At 48.6% G+C, this 19,736-nt stretch overlaps 1 protein-coding gene across 8 annotated transcripts in view; it reads left to right on the forward strand.

Annotated features, from left to right (window-relative positions):
• The first annotated feature begins 2,036 nt into the window (after window positions 1-2,036).
• TMEM131L (transmembrane 131 like) overlaps window positions 2,037-19,736 on the forward strand; it is a 90,589-nt gene continuing 72,889 nt past the window's right edge. For 2 of the 8 annotated variants that reach the window (XM_033059542.1, XM_033059543.1), the window contains exons 1-4: window positions 2,037-2,192; window positions 2,523-2,593; window positions 9,583-9,626; window positions 9,966-10,000. In XM_033059542.1, the coding sequence (XP_032915433.1) occupies window positions 2,069-2,192; window positions 2,523-2,593; window positions 9,583-9,626; window positions 9,966-10,000 (274 nt within the window). In that variant the 5' untranslated portion in view covers window positions 2,037-2,068. Of the gene's footprint in view, window positions 2,193-2,516; window positions 2,594-9,582; window positions 9,627-9,965; window positions 10,001-19,736 lie in introns of those variants that run through there. The other 6 variants (XM_033059550.2, XM_033059551.1, XM_033059548.1 and 3 more) reach the window with 4 other exon arrangements.

The following is a 19,736-nucleotide window of genomic DNA, read 5'->3' on the forward strand; positions in this document are numbered from 1 at the left end:
GTTTCTTTGTATTACTGTATTTCTATTTTAATTTCCCTAGAAAGAACGGTTATTCCTAATTCTCATATTTTTGCCTGAAAGCCCCTTGATTTCAAAATTCTAATAATTTGGAGGAAGGGCGTTTAAATTCTCCATTTCAAAGAGAAGTTCCTGCCTTTCTCAGCAGACACCTGTCCTCCAAACTAAACCAGCAACTTTTTGTTCTTTGTCCATATATAAGCCACACCTGATTATAAGCCGCACTTCTGGTTCGGACCAAAATTTTAGTCAAAATTATGTGGCTTATAATCGTGAAATTACTTTATGTCTACAGCCTCAAAAAAATCTTCTCTAGCTGGAAAACAGCATCATCAGTAGATCTATGAGCTTTGCAGAGCACTGTCACATTTGCAGATAGCACAGGATGCTGTACCACTGCACCAGATTGACAAACTGGACCATGCCCTCCTTGTGCATCATTCAACGAGTTCTCTATCCAAATATTTAAGCATTGTTTGCTTTGCCTGGTGAGTGGGGTGAATCCATTCGCTCGAGATTAGTCAGTCATTTCTGAAGAACAGGAAAGTAGGGCCGCCAGGGTCTTGCCGGCAGTCTTTGTTTCCCCTTTCACACTGAGCTCCTTTTCACCGATGGGTCTGCAGTCAGAGGAGTGAGATTGCCCTAGATAAAATGGAGCTGTGGCAGCAAGGTGTTAAATGTAGATCAGATGTAGTTGGAAAGCTGCTGGTGGTGGTGCTGATGTGCACACAACCAGATGGTGAGGGATGTGGTGTCAGGGATGCCCAAGCTGCCTAGGGAGCAGGGTTGCATGTCACATGCCTGCTCACTGCAGGCAACGCTGTGGGTGAAGAGGAGCAGAGTGGTCTCCACTGGGCTGTAGAGTGAAGAAAACCCTCCCTGAGCGGGTTGGGACTGGCACCTGCCAAGCTGGCCGAGAGAAGAATGGCCAATGGGTGCTGTGAGACACGGGGCTCTCGAGTATCCTGCTGAACAACCGAGGCCAAGAGATGCAGGTGTTTTCAGTGTAGTCCTCTAAATCCCTAAGCCCAAATATCCCTTCTCATGATTATGGAAGTCACTTGAAGCCTTAACTGGGAGGAAAAGCTTCCCCCTCTGCTTCTTTCCCACTCTGCCCACCTACCCTGCCCTACCTTGTCCTTCCCTGTGCTCTCAGTGGTTGGTGACATTCTCAGGGCTCCCTGAGGAGCATCTCCATGTACGTGGCATCAGGTACATGTCATGTCATATCATGTCATCTCATCTCATCTCATCCTCACACATGAGGAACCGTCCCAGGCATATTTTGCTGGTAAAGGGATACACAGAGGCACAAGAGCAGCAATGTAATTAGGCTGCCTACTCCCATTTGATGTCTGTCACGCAACATTAACTAGATTGGTGGCACTAGAACAGGCTGCCCAGGGAGATCAGGGAGTCCCCTCTTTCTAGTCCCCTCTTCAAAACCCATCTGGAGGAGTTCCTGTATCACCTGCTCAAGATGACCATGCCTTGGCACGAGGTTGGACTCGATGATGTCCAGGGATCCCTTCCCGCCCTAACGAGTCTGTGTGACTTGCAATAGTCCCCCCCACCAAATCGGGGGCATTTTGATTGTCTTCCCCTTTATCACGCGCCCCCGCCTTCCTCGCTGCCCTCTCCCCTCCCCCTTCGCGCAGCATGCTGGTTTCCTCCCTTCGCACTTTCCATGCTTTTGTGTTTCTGAAAATCACCGGGGAGCCTTGGACCCCGACGCGGTGACATCCCACACGGCCATAAGGGCGGGTGGGGTGTGGGGCAGCTCGCGGTCTGACGGCACGGCCGAGGTAACAAAACCGATTCGGCTTTTCCACAACGCCTTCCGCGCCTCCCTCTTGCTTTGCGGCGGACTTTCCTCGGGCGCCTCCGAGAACACTGCGCTAGCGCTGCTACCCGGCCATGTGCCCGGCGCTGCGGGGCGGGGCGGGCGCAGCCGCGCTGCGGGCGGGGGCGGTGCCCGGTACCCGTGGAGCCGCCCCCGCCGCCGCCGCCCGCTCCGCCCCAGCCGCAGCTCGGCGCGGCGCGGCTCGGCATGGTGGGGTTGCGCTTTCCGCATCACGGCGGCTATTGCCGCGCAGCCGCAGCTATGAACCTCCTGCTCGGCGTCTTCCACGTCCTCCTGCCCTTCTTTCGGCCCGGGGAGGCGCAGGGACAAGGTAAGGGCACTGGCGGGGCGAGATGGAGGTGCCAGCACTGCCTGCCCCGGGCTTGAGAGCGGAACCGCCACCCCCGCCGCCGTCCCGTCGGGCGGCTGCCGCGGTGGCAGCCCGGGGACACAAAGGGAGCCGGGACGCTGCTCACCACTCCCCTCCACTTCAGTTCCCTTTCTCCCGGTCCCGCGGTATCCACCGGGCCATGCGTCTCTGCCGGTCCGCCCCGGCGCGGGGAGCCCCAGGCCGCTGCCTGCGGGCTCCGGCCGCCCGCCTCCTACCCATCCGCACTTTCTCTCTCTCTCTCTCTTTCTCTCTCTCTCTCTGTCCCCGCAGCCATCGAGCCCATCCCTGGCGTGGTGGAGCTGTGGCAAGCTGAGGAGGGGGAACTCCTGATGCCCGCCCAGGTGAGGGGGCGGAAGGGGTGAGGGCGACGGAGGGGCCGGAGCCATTGCGGGAGTGTGCGGATGTGTTGGGGTCCCAGGGCGGGCGCGGGGCCGGTGGGGCGGGGGCGGCCTCGCCCGCTGCTGTCACGGCGCAGCCCCATTCCCGTGGCCCCCTCAGCCTGCGTCAGCGCGTTCAGCGGCGTGGTTGTTCGGGTTCATTTATTTTCTGTTTGGGGTTCCCCCGCCCCCCTTTCCCCCACCCTCCACATCATTTTTTTTTTTTTTTTTCTTCAAACGAGTGCATTTGTGGTTGGAACGCACTAGACGTGCTTGTCGTGCATATGCATGTATTTGTATCTCAGGCCTGCTCAGGTGAGGAGCAGGCCTGACATAGATATGTCTCAGCCATTTTTCTCCCCTCAAATGACACATCATTTATGGTACTGTTCCTCTCGTTCTAGCGCATTTTGTTTTTCTTGTTTAGGTGCTTTTGTTAGGCAGTAACAAGATTTAATAAATTCTGTGTTGGTGAGAGGAACTAATATGGTACAGTGCCCGGCGGGGGCCGGTTGTGCAAGGAGGGGCACTGGAAGCAGGATCTGGAGTTTATGGCATTTAAGGCAATAATTTGGCTTGCACTGATGGACTCTGCCATATGCTTACCTCGCCCTTCTAGACTTGAAGGCACCAGGCTCATAAATGGGACAAAACAATCCTTAGCTAGCTAACAATTGATGCTGCTTATCAGTACCCAGTATTTTGTACTGTGGTGTTATGAAAGTATTATCTATTGTATGTCCAAATAATTTTATAATATGCATTTGTTGTACTATTGAGATTTTGCCTGTTGCTGATGTGGTAATAGCTAAGGGAAGGTGTAGAGTTGCTTTGCTAGATGCTTGAGTAGATCGGCCTTGTGTGTCTGTGTTCTTTACATTGAAGATACTAAGATGCAGTAGATGTAGAACTGTGTAATGTAGTCGTTTATAGTTGCTTTTCATAGTGAAGCTGCAATTGAGTGATGATGACATGATGTTTTCTTCCTCAGAAGATTAGGTCCTCTTGGAAAATGCTTTGTTCTTGAGCATCCTCACAAAAAAAAGCTTTAGCTTGGCTAAAGAAAAAATCAGGCGTGAATGACCCATGAATTTGGCATAGTTGAGCATATGGTCTTGCTCAGTTCTTGCAGCAATGAAGACAAAGCTGAGATTGCTGTTCCTCTATCATTTCTGTAGAGACTATGTTAGGTATGCAGGAGAGAAAGAGATCTGGTTTCAGTTGTGGCAGAGTAAGAAGTAAATCACAATAGGCGTACTGATTTAAGAGGTTAAAAGTCATGAGCTGGTCTCTGAGTACTTGTGGTACATTGACTGGTTTGCATGGTTTTCTCCTCTGAGCTTGAGGACTGCAGTAGTGTCTGAGCAGAACAGAAGGACTTGAGTTCCTCAGACAGGTTTAAGACCAAAATTTGGTTACAGGCCCGACCCTGATGCTTTCTCTTTTGTTTCTATGTGGACTTGGGCTTTATCCAGCCCCTGTTGGGTTTGGACCCTGTGACCACATTTGAAACCACCTTTTCCATTTGTTGTGATGAGGAGGAAAAGAGGCTTCCCTAAGTCCCTGTGGATATGGTGAGAGATCCTTTCAACATCTCTTTTATGGAGTGGTGGCACTGGTCTGCAGTGGCTGGTCATGGCTCTTCCCTGGATGCCCAAAGAGTGGAGGGTTGAGCCATGATACCCTGCGATGTTTGTGAGGTCCTGAAGGCACATCAGCACTGTTGCCCTCCTGAGTGGCTGCTAGGTTGGTGAAGGGCATCAGTGGAGACATCAGCATCAGTTCCTGAGTTCTGGAAAATCACTACAGCTGTTAGCATCTGACTGCCCTTTGTTAGAGAGATGCTTAAACTTGCAAGAGGTTTATTCTTTGTTGATCGCATTACACTTAAAAAAATGGTCTGACCTACTGCTGCTACAAGAAGGTTTTCCATGTTTTCTTGCAAGAATAGACTTTCTTGGTTAAACCCTTGATGAGGGTTGTTGCCCAGTGTTCATGTATCACAGCAGTGGTGATGTGATGGTGAGGGTGTAGTAACAGGAAGAACTTCCTTGCTTTTGAGTGGACAGTAAATGTTGTTTTGTATGGAATAGCCAAGAGTTGCTTCATTCCTGTGTTTAAAGATGGTTCTTGATGAAGACTTTGGGAATAGGAATATTCTGACCCTTTGGTTTTGTTTTTCCTGCTTCTTTTTGGAGGAAGTGTGGCACCAGTGAGAATTTCACCTGCAGAAATGAAAAATATGGGGAAGGAACTGCATGTTCCTCTGCCACAGCACCTCCCTGCCACTGCTCTCAGCAGGAAAATGGGTTAGGTTGCCCTGTTTGCCAGCCCTTTAGCCTATTTCTGGAAGGTTACCAATGCTGTCTGATGGATGTTTTTCTCTTTCTGTCATGGCTTTGCACTGTTATCTTATTTTCCATGCATCATCAACTGCCTGCCTGTGACAGAGCAGTTTTGAGCATTCCTTGCTGCCCAAAGAATTTGAAGATGAAAGTTGAATGGATTGGTAACCCATTCAGCCATCTGGTTGCCTGCACATGCGTTTGTTTCAGGAGCATGTAGTGAATAAAGACATCACCTTAAGGGGTGAGGGAGGGGAAACAATATTTGTAGTTGCTTTCTAGGCCTTTCACAGTATTGTTTTGTCTACGTGGACTGCATGAATCTGCACGCTGGAGTGCAGCTGCCCAGGGCCCCACACCTCCACCATGCTTGGTTTTTCTGTCTTCTGTTTCCTCTTGCTTCCCTTTCATTGTCTGTGCTTCTTGTGTGCCCCTTCCCAGCTTCCCTCTTATACATATTTGTCCTTTTCCTTTTTTCCCCTCCCCTAGAACTTGTGAGCTTTTGATTCAGCTTCCTCTGAAGCCTGCAGAGCTGTTTGGGGATGGCTCACCTACTGCTTTTGCTCTGCAGCTGAGCCTGAAGGCTGTCTGAAGCACTGTAGTTGGTGAGGATGTGTGTGGGCTTGTGTGCTGGGGTTGAGGGGAAATTGGCTGTACGTAACCTGCTGACTGTCTTCCACTGCTCTGCCGCTTCCTCCAGGATTTCAGTGTTTCTTCCTGGATTCCCTTTTTAGCTCTGAGACCAGCTGGTTTTCCAAGTCGGGTGTGGTGGCTGTATTCTCTTGTGGCTGTTTCTTCTTTCTTGTTGAAAGTGGTGTGAAGTGTGGGGTAATCACAGTGTGTCCACTGGCCTTGCTTTTCTTCTCCTCACCCTTAACCTCCCTTTTATAGCAGATGTCCCTGGGATGGGCAGCTGGATTTTTCTTTAAAAAACAGTGGGATTTGAACATGGAAAATCTTGAGTGTGAGAGACTTGATTTAGAGCAGTTGTGGTTTTTGTAGACCCCTTACAATTTTGTGGTCTTGCACGTTTATTTACAACTTATTAATACTTAATTAAAATGCTTGGGAGACAAGTTCCTTTATGTACATCCAAGCTGTTCACCAGTAAAGGCTGAAAAAGCTCCAGATATTGATAGCCGGGCTGTAGCACTTCAGTGCGAAGGTGAAAGGCAGTTATGTTTTATGTTTGCTGAAAAGGAGAGGAAAAAGGAGAAGGAAAAGCACAGTAAGGGTATCAGACCAGCTGTTTTCCACAGGTGTATGAAAGAAGCACAAATGACAATTGTTGTTCATGGCCTATACCAGTTAAAAAGGTATCAGAGAGTCACAGTTGTGTGTTTCTGTCTGTCAGAAACCATCCAGGTTACTGGGAGCATTTGAAGGCAGGGGCAGGCAGGTTGGGTACCTCCAGAGTGCTTTCCCTTCAGCCTCTTCAGTTTGGAGGGAGGAACTACCTTAAAATGACATAATGAGGTTTAAGTTGTAGTTCTTGTTATCAGGACTGAAAATGACCATAAGTCATCAAAGTCAGTGTATATCAAACTTTATTTTGGTGTCAGTGCAGTGTTTGATGTCATGGGTTTTCTGCTGTTCCTGTGTGTCACAGGTAGGAGATGACTGAAATGTTTCTTTAGAGGAACACCTTGTGAATATTTCAGTTTGCTTGCAGATACTAAGGAGATTACAGTAACTTTTTGTTTCACTTTACTGTGACAGTGTTTCATGTGCTTGAATTTTAGAGAAAGATACCGTAGTGTTTACTGTATCTGTGATCTTTATAGACACTGACAAATACAGAGCTGCTGCCTGAGTTTTCACTTACAAGGCCCCGCTTGGGTCTGAAAGATTTTTTTTTTCTTCTCTCAAGTAGTAGCAGCTTGTCTTCAGGTTCTGTTCTTCAGTGCAGCTCAGGGGCTAATAAGGTAAATTGTTCGACTGGGTTTGAAAGCTGATGAAGACCTTGACGTTACATACATTAATTAGAGATACGTGACACTGCAGTGTGTCATTAACGATCCCATCAGCTGTGCGTAAATTAAATGTGGAGTCACGTACTTCAAAGCAAGGTTTGTCTGAAGACACACAGTTTGTGTGAAAGTCTGAGATAGACTTGAGGGGGAGTTGTGTTCCTCTTTGGGCTTTTAGAAGGCATCTTCAGACTCCCAGCTGAGCTTCTGGAAGGTGCTGATAGGACTTGGGGATGGTTGGCCATGCAGATTATGCAGTAGCTGACAGCTCAGGCTCTTGAGACTTGTGTGACACAAGAGGGTGCTTTCAAGGGCTTCCAACACAAGATAAGCACCTGCCCCATATTCAGGATAAGGTTTGGAGGAAGGGGATTTTTTTCTTTTCGTAGGTAGACTGCTGGGAACTGCATTTTAACTTTCAGGAGGTGTTTGCTTCGTTCTCCCCCGTAGTCCTGCAGTTTGAGAATGCTATTTTTTTTTTTGGTTTGTGGGGTTGTTGTTTTTTTTTTTTTGCAAATTCTCAATTTAAACCTACATGCACATGTAGCCTGGAGCACACAGAGTAGTGAAGATAGGAGAAGGCTGGACATTGGGGTCTGTGTGTGATCAGAGTTGAGGGTGATTTAAATTTTTTTTTTCCTTGCACAGTTCAGATGTCCTGTGGCTGCACTGTAGATTGGGAAGTTTGCTTCATTGTTGCTTGGTGAAAAGTGGAGAAATGGTAAGGTGGCTAGTGTTAAGGGTGAGCATGGTGTCATGACACAGACCCAGATTTCTGATGCCAGGCAGATGCTAAGCCACTTAAAGGAGGAACTAAGCCATTTAAAATGAGGATAGCTTGCTATCTGGCTGTGGCAAAGGAGCTGTTTCTGGAGAAGGTGGATAAGTTCTCTAGTTCTGCTTGGTATTGTACTGTGGTCCTAGAAGTACAAAAGGAGCTTGGAGAAGCTGGAAAACATGATGGGTTTGTATCATGCCATCCTGGTGGAGTCTAACAGCAAGGCTTAGCAAGATCTCTAGAGAAGATGGGTGGGTCTTCATGGCGGCCAGGTGCTGGGACCTCCAGGTAGATCTGTGCTAAAGAGCATTGTGGTGTACTGCAGATCCTGGATTAGCATGGTGTCTCCAACCTCTGGGCAGGCGTACAGAAAGATTGTCAAGTCCTCAAATTTACTTATACTTCCTTATCTCGTTCCAGATTTGATTATGTTATGGTGAAGGCTGTGCTGCTTCTCTTGTATGAGATGCTTGTGACAAAAGATGGGAGTTCAGATGCATCTCATAGTTATTGGCAAGATCCGTATTAATATTAGCCATAAAGTCGCTGTTTTAGACACAATAATAATATTAATGTTAACATTAAGCATATTTACTGCCATAGTGCGGTTGTAATTTTTCCTCACTTCTTGAAACTCCGGTCTTCAGAAATCCTGCTGCCTGTCCCATTCAGTAGGCAGGTAGGGCTACCTGATCTGCTTAAGCATCTGAAGCCTATAGAAAGATGTTTAGTATTTACAGGTGATTTTTTTTTTTTGCAGTATGTAGTGAAACTAGGAGGTAAACTGGTGGCTTGGGGCCTGTTACGTGATGTGTTTGCGTGGGAAACATGTAGGAGAGGTGGTGGAAAGTACAGTCTTTTCATTGAAAAATATTTTTCCCCCCCTAACCTTTTCATTGCTAAGCTAAGGTCTGTAGTTCGTGTTGTGTAGAACCATCACCTGCAGAAACTGGGAAAACTCACCAGCTGTTCCTGGCAGGATGACTGTGACCACATCCTGAAAAATGTTAATTTCCCTGAAGTTGTCCCTGGTTTCATCAGCAGGGGTTGTGGCTGTAACATACTTCATTTTGAGTTGTACCTAAAGCTTTCCTGGAGATCTGGACCAGTTCAGAGTAGCTATCTCCTTGTTTTAAATGGATTTCCTGCAGGGAGCTCATTGAACCAACACTTGAGTTCATACTGTAGACAGCTCAAAGTGGTTTGTGGTGAACTGCAAGGTGACACAGTTCAGCTGCATGTGTTGAAAATTACCTGAGTGCAGCAACTGAGCTAAGATGATGTATTTAGAGCTTCTGCTCTCTCTGCTTTCTGTACCTGCTGCTAATCAGCGGTGAAGTCTGGGTTTGGGACCTCACCATGCCAGTTGGAATGTGGTACTTTGCCTTTGCTTTTGCCATTGTCAGGTGATCTGCATTTCAAGGCATTCTGCATCCTATTTCCTCAGGTACTGGCTTTTGAAATTTACTGATGGGGCAGAAAATTTGAAAGTGGAGGAAATATTCTTCCTGTTGTTTGAGGGCAATTGATGGCTTTAGATTGGAATTCTGTGTGTGAGTGGATTTTGTATAGATGCATTTGCATAAATGGAAAATGGGTCTGTTCAGTCAGCATTTGGGAAGAAGCAGCAGAGTAGCCAAGTTAAGTCACCATTTATCTTTTGTGAGATGAGGTGAAACCTCAAATGGGATGTCCAGCAACCACCTTACTTGGCTCATAAAGGAGTTGTAGTAATTCTGAATTTCTGAATTTGTTTTGCAAACAAGTCACATGAGAATCCATCTGTGATGGAATTAAAAGTGTCCAGTGTAGTATGTTGCAGTTCTGATATTCTTACACAGTATTTTCTCTGTTTGTTAGGCTGATTCAGAGGAGGATGTGGAAGAGCATCCGCAAGAGCAAAGGTAAGCTAAACTCAAATGGAAGCAAGAGTATTGAAGTTCATTTTAGGTTTTGCATTAGGAAGTACCAAAGTGTAATTAGGCAGACTACAAAAAATTACTTTTTTCTTCTGCATGTTAAACAGTATTTTATTACTTGTGGCTTACAATTTTCTCAATGTTAACATTTATATATTAGCAAAACTAAAAAAATCTGTGCTCAGTGTATGCAAGCGTAAAATACTTTCTTTCATCTCTTTTTCCTAGTCTTGTCTCTAAGATGAATTTGCTTCTCATTGCTTTCACACACAAAAAAAAGTTTGTTATTGTTTTTTTGTATATTTTATAATTTATTTCTTTAAGGCCAAGGATGGTTTTCCATTACAAAATTTGTAAATGTAAGTAGTCTTGGCGTGTTAATTTGCACCGAAGCAAGGAAAGAGGTGAAGGAGATTTAAAGCCAAAGATTTATGAATGCATTGTTGTGGAACAATAAGTACTCTGATCTTATGTCTTGAAATCAGGTACAGTAATTTCACAAATACAAGCCGCAGCAATTTGATAAAAATTTTGGTGGAAACCCGGAAGTGCGGCCAATATTTGGGGGCGGCTAATATATGAACAATATTCTAAAAGCTACCAACACAGAAGTGAGAGCCCGCGGCAGCCCCAAGCCAAGCTGGAGCCCGGCTGGCCCCGGCAGAGGTGGGAAAGCCTGGCAGAGGCGGGGCCAGCAGTGCGGGGGGCGGGCAGCTGAGTCTGAACCAGCAGGGCGGGGCAGGGGGAGCGGCAGAGCCCAGGCCAGAATGGCAGGGGAGCCCGGCAGAAGCAGGGCTGGCAGTGCACGGGAGCCAGACTGCATAGGGGAGGATAACAGAAGCAGGAAGCCCGGCGGGCAAGGAAGCCCGGCGGGCAGGGCTGCCCAGCGGCGGGGAGAAGCCCGGTAGAAGCGGGGCTAGCAGTCCACTGGAGCCCAGGAGAACTGGGACCAGCAGTGCCGGCCAGGGCGAGCAAATGTGGCAGCGGCGGTGCAGACGGGAGCGGGGAGCCAGGGAGCCTGGCGGCGGCAGCAGCACCGCCCGCAGGGCGAGCAAACGCGGCAGCGGCTGTGCAGACGGGAGCAGGGAGCCTGGCGGCGGCGGCAGCACCGCCCGGCCGGCCCCGCCGAGCTGTAGCGCCGAGCTGGGCCATCCGCCCCTGTCGACAACCATGAGCGGGCCGAGCCTGCCTGGCCCCGCCCCGAGCCAGTAAACCCCGCTATGCCGCGATCCTGTTACTAATTGGCAAATTTGTGAAAGCTGCGCACGGATTCTCGCTACGAACGAAAGTGCGGCTAATATTCGGGTGCGGCTTATTTATTGACAAAGACAGCAACATTGTCAACGCACCGGAAGTGCGGCTTATACTCCGTGCGGCTTGTATTCGTGAAACTACTGTAAATAATAAAGCTCTTCGAAACAGTAGCCACAACTCTGCTGTTTATGTTAATATCAGGCCTTCTGTATTTTGAAGGGTTGGGTAAATAGCACCACAGATTATTTTTTAAATACACATTTTGTTTCCTCTGAGCATTCAGGTTAAAATGCTTGGATATCCACCAGTGAAACACATCCTTCTTCTGGCTACAGCTTTCAGTGCTGTGCCAGCCAGAAAGATCACCAGACTGAAAATAAACATGTGTAACGGCACCATTTTCTGATGGCAGCAGTTAGCCGCAAATGCTTTTCTCGTTTATCTCTAGTCTTTGCTCTTAACTTAGGTTTGAGAGCAAATAGATCTGATAAAACATAAGCCTTGCTAGGAGCTGGCAGAAGGAGTAAGCCTGGAGAGTGGGATTGGGATGGGTTATGATGGGTCTGTCCTACACTGCAACACTTCTTTGCATGGCTTTTTCCCCTTTCTGCCCCATTGGGAGCCTTCTCATCTGAGCCCAGAATCACATTAAGGCTCCTGGGCCTCATCTCCATAGGAATTACAAAGATGGTTTGGAAACAAGATGTGAGAATTACTGTGGCTGCTGACAGCTGGTGCTGATTGCTTGTGCTTGCCTAAGTGCCCCAATTTCTACCTGCATAGGGGATTTTTTATTTGCTGCCTGCTCTAGTGAAAAGAAGGGAAACTACTGAAAGCTGCATTTCCCTGCACAAATACAGAAGTTTCTGATTTTTGTCGTCTGGGAGCTATTATGTTTTGGATGCAGAATTTTTACTGTGTAAATTTATTACCTGCATGCTTTCTTTATTGAGAGGAACTGAAAAGGCAGCAGTCTCTAATGCTGTGCTTAAGATTGTTTCTAATTGTTTCCTTAGTAGGCAGAGAGATGTAATTTAGGTGGTTGCCTATTTTTCTCTGGAGGTGGATGGGGTAATTGGCTACTATGGCAATAATAAAAATATTACTGAAAATAACTAGTTCTTGAGACTCAGAGAGGAAAAAATTATTTGACTGGAGGCTTTTTAGGTCATTCAGGTGCTTAAAAATTTTCTAGTAATTATTTGTTTTCAAAAACAAGTTGCTTCTTGGGAGTAAAGTTTGTAGAGGTTCACTTGCATGGTGGAAACATCCTTCTATTGTCATACTGAAATGCTTCAGGAAACTTACCTAAACAGATCCTGGCTTGTGTGCATCTTCTAAACTGTTTTGGTTTCCTGCTTGTGTGAACACATACATAGTCTTGTGTGTGCTCTATATACTGAAGGAATGTTCTAGTGTAGTCTTAATGAAGAATAACCAGCAAACGTACATTGGAAAGATTAGAATTTATTAGTTTATTTCCAGATTAATTTTCATTCTCTTGGCTTACATTACTATATGGTGAAATCATGGGGATTTCCTTTTCTTGTAGCAGCATAACGTGAAGCTTCCAGCATCTTCATCTCATTGTCTGACTGCATGCCCTGGGGAAATCAGCTGAAGCTACTGCAATTTGATGTGAAACCCGTAGAAGCAAAGCACCTTAATGTAGGGGTGTTAGCAGAAGTTAAAGGAGATAGAGAAATCAGAAATTTCCCCAGAGATGAGGGAAGTGTAGTGTTCATCATCTTGGGGCATGAGGGAGAAAGTCTCTTTCCAAAACATTGTTTTATTCAGTTTTTAATTCTAGGTTAGTGGGTTCCCTGGGAACTTGATAACCTACTTCTTAAAAACCAAACATAACAAAATCAGTAAAGTATTAACAGTCTTTTAACAGACTTCTGATGCATGTGCATCATAAGATCTTCTTTTTGGGGTGGTCTTCTTGGTTTGCTGTTCTTGCGTCAAGTGCACAAGGGAGATGGATGTGGTCCTATAGTTTCTGCCTTAGATTTAGCTTTAACAAATAGAGAAATTTGCATGAGGTAAAAGACACTGTCAAAATAGCAATTTTTGTGAAGAGTTATTTCAGAGGTGAATGAGAAGTGGTTGATTTGTAGGTCCATGGATTTGCAGCTGCACAAGAGTGAGGAGAAGATCGTTATCAGCTCCTTAATTTCCACACTATGACTCCTGCTAGTCTAATTGGATGCTTCCACAGGTCACTTCACACTGGTTTTTGCCTCTCTGCATCAGATTCTGAAATAAGAAATGCAGCACAGTAGATGCTTAAGTGCTACTTCAGGACACAGACTTTGACAAAATTAAAGTACAGTAATTTCACGAATACAAGCCGCACCAATTTGACCAAAATTTTGGTGGAAACCCAGAAGTGCGGCCAATATTCCGGGGCGGCTAATACATTAACAAAATTCTAAAAGCTGCCAACACGGAAGTGAGAGCCCGCGGCAGCCCCAAGCCAAGCTGGAGCCCGGCCGGCCCCGGCTGAGGTGGGAAAGCCTGGCAGAGGCGGGGCCAGCAGTGTGGGGGGCGGGCGGCAGAGCCTGAGCCAGCAGGGCGGGGCAGGGGGGCGGCAGAGCCCGGGCCAGCAGGGCGGGGGAGCCCGGGAGAACTGGGGCTAGCAGTGCAGGGGAGCATGGCAGAAGCAGGAAGGCCGGCGGGTGGGGCTGCCTGGCAGCGGGGGAAGCCCAGCAGAATCGGGGCCAGCAGCGTGGGGGAGCCCGGCGGTGCGGGGCCCTGCAGTGCCGGCCAGGGCGAGGAAACACGGCGGTGGTGCAGACGGGAGGGGGCGGCCGGCGAGCCTGGCGGCGGGGCTAGCGAACGCGGCGCGGCGCGGCCGGCGAGCCCGGCGGCGGGGCTAGGGAACGCGGCGCAGCCGGCGAGCCCGGCGGCGGGGCTAGGGAACGCGGCGCGGCGCGGCCGGCGAGCCCGGCGGCGGGGCTAGGGAACGCGGCGCGGCCGGCGAGCCCGCCGGCGGGGCTAGCGAACGCGGCGCGGCCGGCGAGCCCGGCGGCGGGGCTAGGGAACGCGGCGCGACCGGCGAGCCCGGCGGCGGGGCTAGGGAACGCGGCGCGGCCGGCGAGCCCGGCGGCGGGGCTAGCGAACGCGGCGCGGCGCGACCGGCGAGCCCGGCGGCGGGGCTAGGGAGCGCGGCGCGGCCGGCGAGCCCGGCGGCGGGGCTAGCGAACGCGGCGCGGCCGGCGAGCCCGGCGGCGGGGCTAGGGAACGCGGCGCGGCGCGACCGGCGAGCCCGGCGGCGGGGCTAGGGAACGCGGCGCAACCGGCGAGCCCGGCGGCAGGGCTAGCGAACGCGGCGCGGCGCGGCCGGCGAGCCCGCCGGCGGGGCTAGCGAACGCGGCGCGGCCGGCGAGCCCGCCGGCGGGGCTAGCGAACGCGGCAGCGGGGCGGTGCTGACGGGAGAGGGGGGCCAGCGAGCCCGGCGGCGGCGGCAGTACCACCCGACCAGCCCCGCCGAGCCGTGGCGCTGAGCTGGGCCACCCGACCCCGTCGACAACCATGAGCGGGCCGAGCCTTCCTGGCCCCGCCCCGAGCCAGTAAAGCCCGCTGTGCCGCGATCCTGTTACTAATTGACCAATTTGTGAAAGCTGCGCACGGATTCTCGCTACGAACGAAAGTGCGGCTAATATTCGGGGTGCGGCTTATCTATTGACAAAGACAGCAACATTGTCGAGGCACCGGGGGTGCGGCTTATAATCCGTGCGGCTTGTATTCGTGAAACTACTGTAATGCGTATTTGGATTACCCTACTAAAAAGCTTCCAGTTTGTTTCCAGTTCTTCTTTCCAACTTTTCTTACTTTTGAAAGTCAGGAGTAAAAAGATGCCTTTCATAACAGTCAATGACAGGTATTGACAAGAAAAGGTTTTGTTGTTGTGCTTTTTTGGTGGGGGGGTGGGTGGGGGTTTGTACTCCCACCCCTTCATCCTGGTGACTTTGGTTACCACAGCTGGCAGTAGCAAATTTTGAAGGTTTAGGTGCGTGCTAAAGCAGCATAATGAGTCAGGACCCAAGGGAATGGCCTGAGGTTGTGTTGGGAGGTTTAGGTTGGATATTAGAAAAAAGGTTTTTCACCTTTTCTTGTTGGGCACTGGAACAGCTCCCCAGGGAAGTAGTCACAGCACCAACCTGACAAAGTTCAAGAAGTGTTTGGACAATACTCTCAGGGCACATGATGTGACTTTTGGGGGTGGTTCTGTGCACGGCCAGGAGTTGGACTTGATGATCATTGTGGGTCCCTTCCAACTCGGCATATTCTGTGATTCTGTGAAATGCAGAAGTCTAGCATAAATAAAGAGACAGTACTGTTGGGTGATATGCACACATGATTCTATCAAAGTTTTTAGCTTTCTAAAGGAAGTAGTCATTGGACTACAAAAAAAAGTAATTTCATGTGTGTGACTGTCCTGGGGTGACTATGATGCTTTTATCCCCAATTGTTTGTTCTGTTTGTGTTGAATATTGAGTTCTGCAGCTTTAAGATGGGTTCCAGGAGTGAAGGGGAGAGAAGAGGTGCAGTTTGTTATCAGAGACTGCACTTGCTCCCCCACATCCTTCACACAGACTGTGTTGTCAGCAGTGGACAGCAGGAGAGAGCTGTCCTTTACTTGTAGTCAGTTTTTGGCTAGCTGAGGCAGAGGAGTTCCATGGACTGTGGGGTTTTTTTCCTTTTTCTTGAAATTGTTTGAACCTGCTTTGGACTAAAAACCCAGAAGAGCACCTGGAGCTTGCATCTGTGGCTTACCGGGCCTAGCCTGGGCCGCGGCATTTCCCAGCACTGGAGGGACTGAGAACAGAATGAGTGAGCCGAGCTGCAACCCATGAAAGAAACTCTTCCAAATTTGTCATCTCTTCAGAGTGGCAAGAGGTTTTGTTATTTAATATTGTTCATTTTTGCACTGGGGTGTGTTTTGCCTGTTAAATAATCCGTTTTTTTTCCACTTCTCTCCAAAGAAATATTTTTTCTGAACAAGCTGGGGAAACGACCACTTGAGTCTGTTTCCTAGAAAAACACTGTTTGGAGGTTTCCTCTCAAATTTACCCTAAACCAGGACAATGGCATTGTTAGTACTTGGGTTTTGAGGACTTCTGCAGAAAGGCCTTTGAGGATACAGTTTTGCAGCTGGCACATTAAGGAGCATTTGCACCAGAATAAACTGCTGTACTCAGTATGTGGAGCATGCATTTTGAATATGTGATGCACAATGATTGTCTATGAGAAGGGAAATCCATAAAATACTAGAAGTATGGAATGAAGTTAGCCCGGAAGAGGGCATTTTCCAGCCTTTTTCTATGGCAGAGCATATTTTGCTTTGGGTAACTAGGTATCAGCTACTAGGAAAATTCCAAATGTGATGCAGTTGGCTCAGTCAGGCATTTCTGTTGATCCTTTAGCTTTGATCACTGGAGAGCGTAGACTGGAGCTGCTTGGGGCAATAGATGGTATTGGCTCTCAGTGGGTTCCTGCTAGAGTGTCAGTGCAGCCTGGGAGTGACAGCTGATGCCCAGGACTTTGACCTCTCCTGATTGCTTGGTGAAATCACTTCTAATCCTGTTGTTTTTGCTGTGTCTGTGAAATAGTGCTACAGATGTGGAGGAGAAATTGAAGATAGAGGTAACAAGGGAGTAGCTTACTAGCTGCCTGAGAGACAGCAAAGCAGTTGAGGTGCACAGACTGCAGAATTGCTAGAGGGTTTAGGGAATACTTAAGAGGTGTAGTTACAACGTTTGCTTCAGGAAGAATCCAGAGTGGCTGTGGGAGAATGAACCTGCTTCACTTGAGAGGCTATCCATTGCAATTTCTCCCTGGTCATAACTTCGGCTCTAGTCAAGAGGTGCAAATGGGGTCGGGTGCTGTAGATGGAGTATTAAGAGGTGACTCACCCTTCCAAAAAGCCTGTGGTCTTAGTGCTGTAATTTTTGACAGTCCAATTGGAAAGTAGTGCCGAGGGACTTGTATGCTTGTGTATTAGGTAACTAGCTTGGGTAGTGCCTAAGGCAGGAAAAAAAAGATTGAAAAATAGGTTAGGATCAACCAGATCTTCTTTTTCCTTCTCCCTTTTTTTTTTACTGAAATGAATAAAAATTGGTTTTGTGCCAGCAGAAACGTCTGAATATTTTAAAAAAAAGTTTATGTTGTATTTATTTTTAAAATATATTTTGTTAAAATCAGAGTGAGTATCCATTTAGAAAGAGTTTCAAAATGAAAAGCTGAAAAGTAGTTCTGAGAGTGTCAGTGAATGCTTAATCTGTCTGAAAGGAACTGTCTTAATATTTGCAACCTAAGGTTGTATGGAGTACCACTGATCACTTAGATTGTCATTAAACTTACCCCAAAAGTAACTCTAAGTCTAACTACATGAAGACTTTTCCTAGAATATATGCTTGGTCTTAACTTGTAATAATGATAGCTGCTTTTTATTAAGTTTTTAGTGATTTGTAAAATTTTTGTTTTATAAAATAAACAAAAATCCATGTGTGTATGAAAAAAGAAAAGAAACTCCTGAGTTTCTTGGGAAAAAGCTTTTTAGTCCCCATTACTTACTTGCATAAGGTTGCAATTTCTGCAGTATGCGCAGAATGCATGTTTTTAGTGGTTAGCACTAAAACCTTCTTCAATATTGGCTAACTTTTGTTTTAATTCATAAGTCATGGCTATTGTGCCCCACTTCCACTTTGTCTAGATCACCAAAGGACTACTAATTTTAAGTTTTACTGGATGCCTAAATAAATAAAATTTACTTTACCTAATCCTTAGAAGTAAAGGAGGAGAATTGAAATGGACATACCCACCTGTAATATGGGTGAAAATCCCTAAGGAAGCAACAGGATATTGTGAAACTGGACTAAAAGCAGCTTACTGAAAATAATTGCAAGCGGTCAATGAAATTGGAAGTTCTCTTGTAGATGAAGAAGCAGATAGTTCCGAAATAATCAGTGTTACTCTCTTCTTTATGCTTCTGTCAGGCACAGCTAGGGTGACAGGCTGAGCTCCTGCTGCTTTAATTGTTTATCTCTTTTTTTTTTTAATGTGGCAGTTGATTCACTGATGCACTTTGCCTTGTTGAACTTTGTATTAGATGCTGCTAGGGACAGCTCTTCCTCTGTGTGCATAGCTTGTTCCAAAATACTGGTCCTTTTACAAAATTACATTGCTTGCCTGATGATACAGCGAGTAAAAAATGTCTTTTGTTTTTTTTCCCTGGGACATTGCATGGCAGTACTGTGTGCTAACAAAGGCTTCAACTATTGTTCATTTCTTTATTTCTAAATTGTTTTCAGACATTTCATAAATGAGAGAAGTTGCCTAGGCCAACTGTACAGTTTTTCACACAAAACTGAGGAGGTGACCCTGTGGTTTTTGATGATCATGAGATAATGGCAAATGAGAGTCTTGCGCTTGTTAGCAAAGAGTTGTCAAACTTCTGTCCTCAGGGTAGGTCCTACAAGACCTTGATGGAAATACAGTAATTTCACGATTACAAGCCGCACCATTTTGACCAAAATTTTTCTCCCACACCGGAAATGCGGCTTACATTCAGGAGCGGCTAATATGTGAATAATTTTCTGACATTTCCAACCCCGGAAGTGCAAACCAAGTGAGTGCAAACTGCCAAGTCGAGCACCTGCCAGTAAAACCCGGCATTTAAGCGATTGTTACATATTGTTTACTGTGTTGCGCGGCGGGTGGAGCTGGGCTCCATGCCGGCAGCATGGCGGAGGGAGAGGCGGGGGAGCTCCCTCCCGCTGGCCCCGCGGCCCGGGCGGAGGCAGGGGCTCTCTCCTGCTGGCCCCGCAGCTCGGGGGGAAGGCGGGGAGGCTCCATGCTGCCATCCCCGCGGCCCGGGGGGAAGGCAGGGGGCTCCGTCCTGCTGGCCCCGTGGCCTGGGGGGAGGCAGGGGGCTCCCTCCTGCTGGCTCGGGGGGAGGAGGGGGGCTCCTGTCCCCGTGTGCCGCCGCCGCAGGAGCGGGGGGGCTCTATCTTCGCCTCCCACCACCGCTGCGGGTGCTGGCGGGCTCCGTACCCCCTTGCCACCGCAGCGCAGCACTGGGCCGGGGCAAGCGAACCCAGCGGCAGCGGCGGCTGGCCTTGACCGGCCCCGCCAAGTGGCAGCGCCGAGCTGGGCCACCTGGCCCTGTCGGCAGCCCCGAGTCCTCACGACCCGAGCCGAGCCAGGAAACCCCGCCATGCCGCGATTCTGTTACTATTTGGCAACTTTGTTGCACGCGGGTCCTCACTGCGGACGACAGAGTGGCTTATAATTGGGTGTGGCTTGTGTATGGACAGAGAACGAAATGTTTACCAACACCCGGAGATGCGGCTTATAGTCAGTGCGGCTTGTAATCATGGAATTACTGTACTTTAAAGGTCATGTGTGCCCATATTTAATTACAGTAATTTCACAATTATAAGCCGCATCATTTTGACTAAAATTTTGCTCTCAAACCGGAAGTGCGGCTTACATTCAGGAGCAGCCAATATATGAACAAATTTTGGAAATTTCCCAACCTGTAAGTCCGAACCCGCAGCAGCCCGGAGCTGAGCTGGAGCCCGCCTGGCCCCGGGCGGCGGGGCAGCGCTGCCTGGCTCTGGGGGGTGGGGCAGTGGCAGCTGGGGATGCCGCTCTCCCTTTCCCGGTGGCAGCGGCTGAGCACACCCCTCTCCCTCTTCCCAGCAGCAGCGGCTGACTTCCCGGCGGCAGCGACCAGGCACACTGCTCCCCTGCTTCCCGGTGGCAGTGGCAAGTGGGACCACTGCCTGGCGGCCGCCCCAAACACAGCCAAGCCAGTAAACCCCATGATCA

Source organism: Catharus ustulatus, chromosome 5 (genome assembly GCF_009819885.2).
Source record: "Catharus ustulatus isolate bCatUst1 chromosome 5, bCatUst1.pri.v2, whole genome shotgun sequence".
Lineage (NCBI taxonomy): Eukaryota > Metazoa > Chordata > Aves > Passeriformes > Turdidae > Catharus > Catharus ustulatus.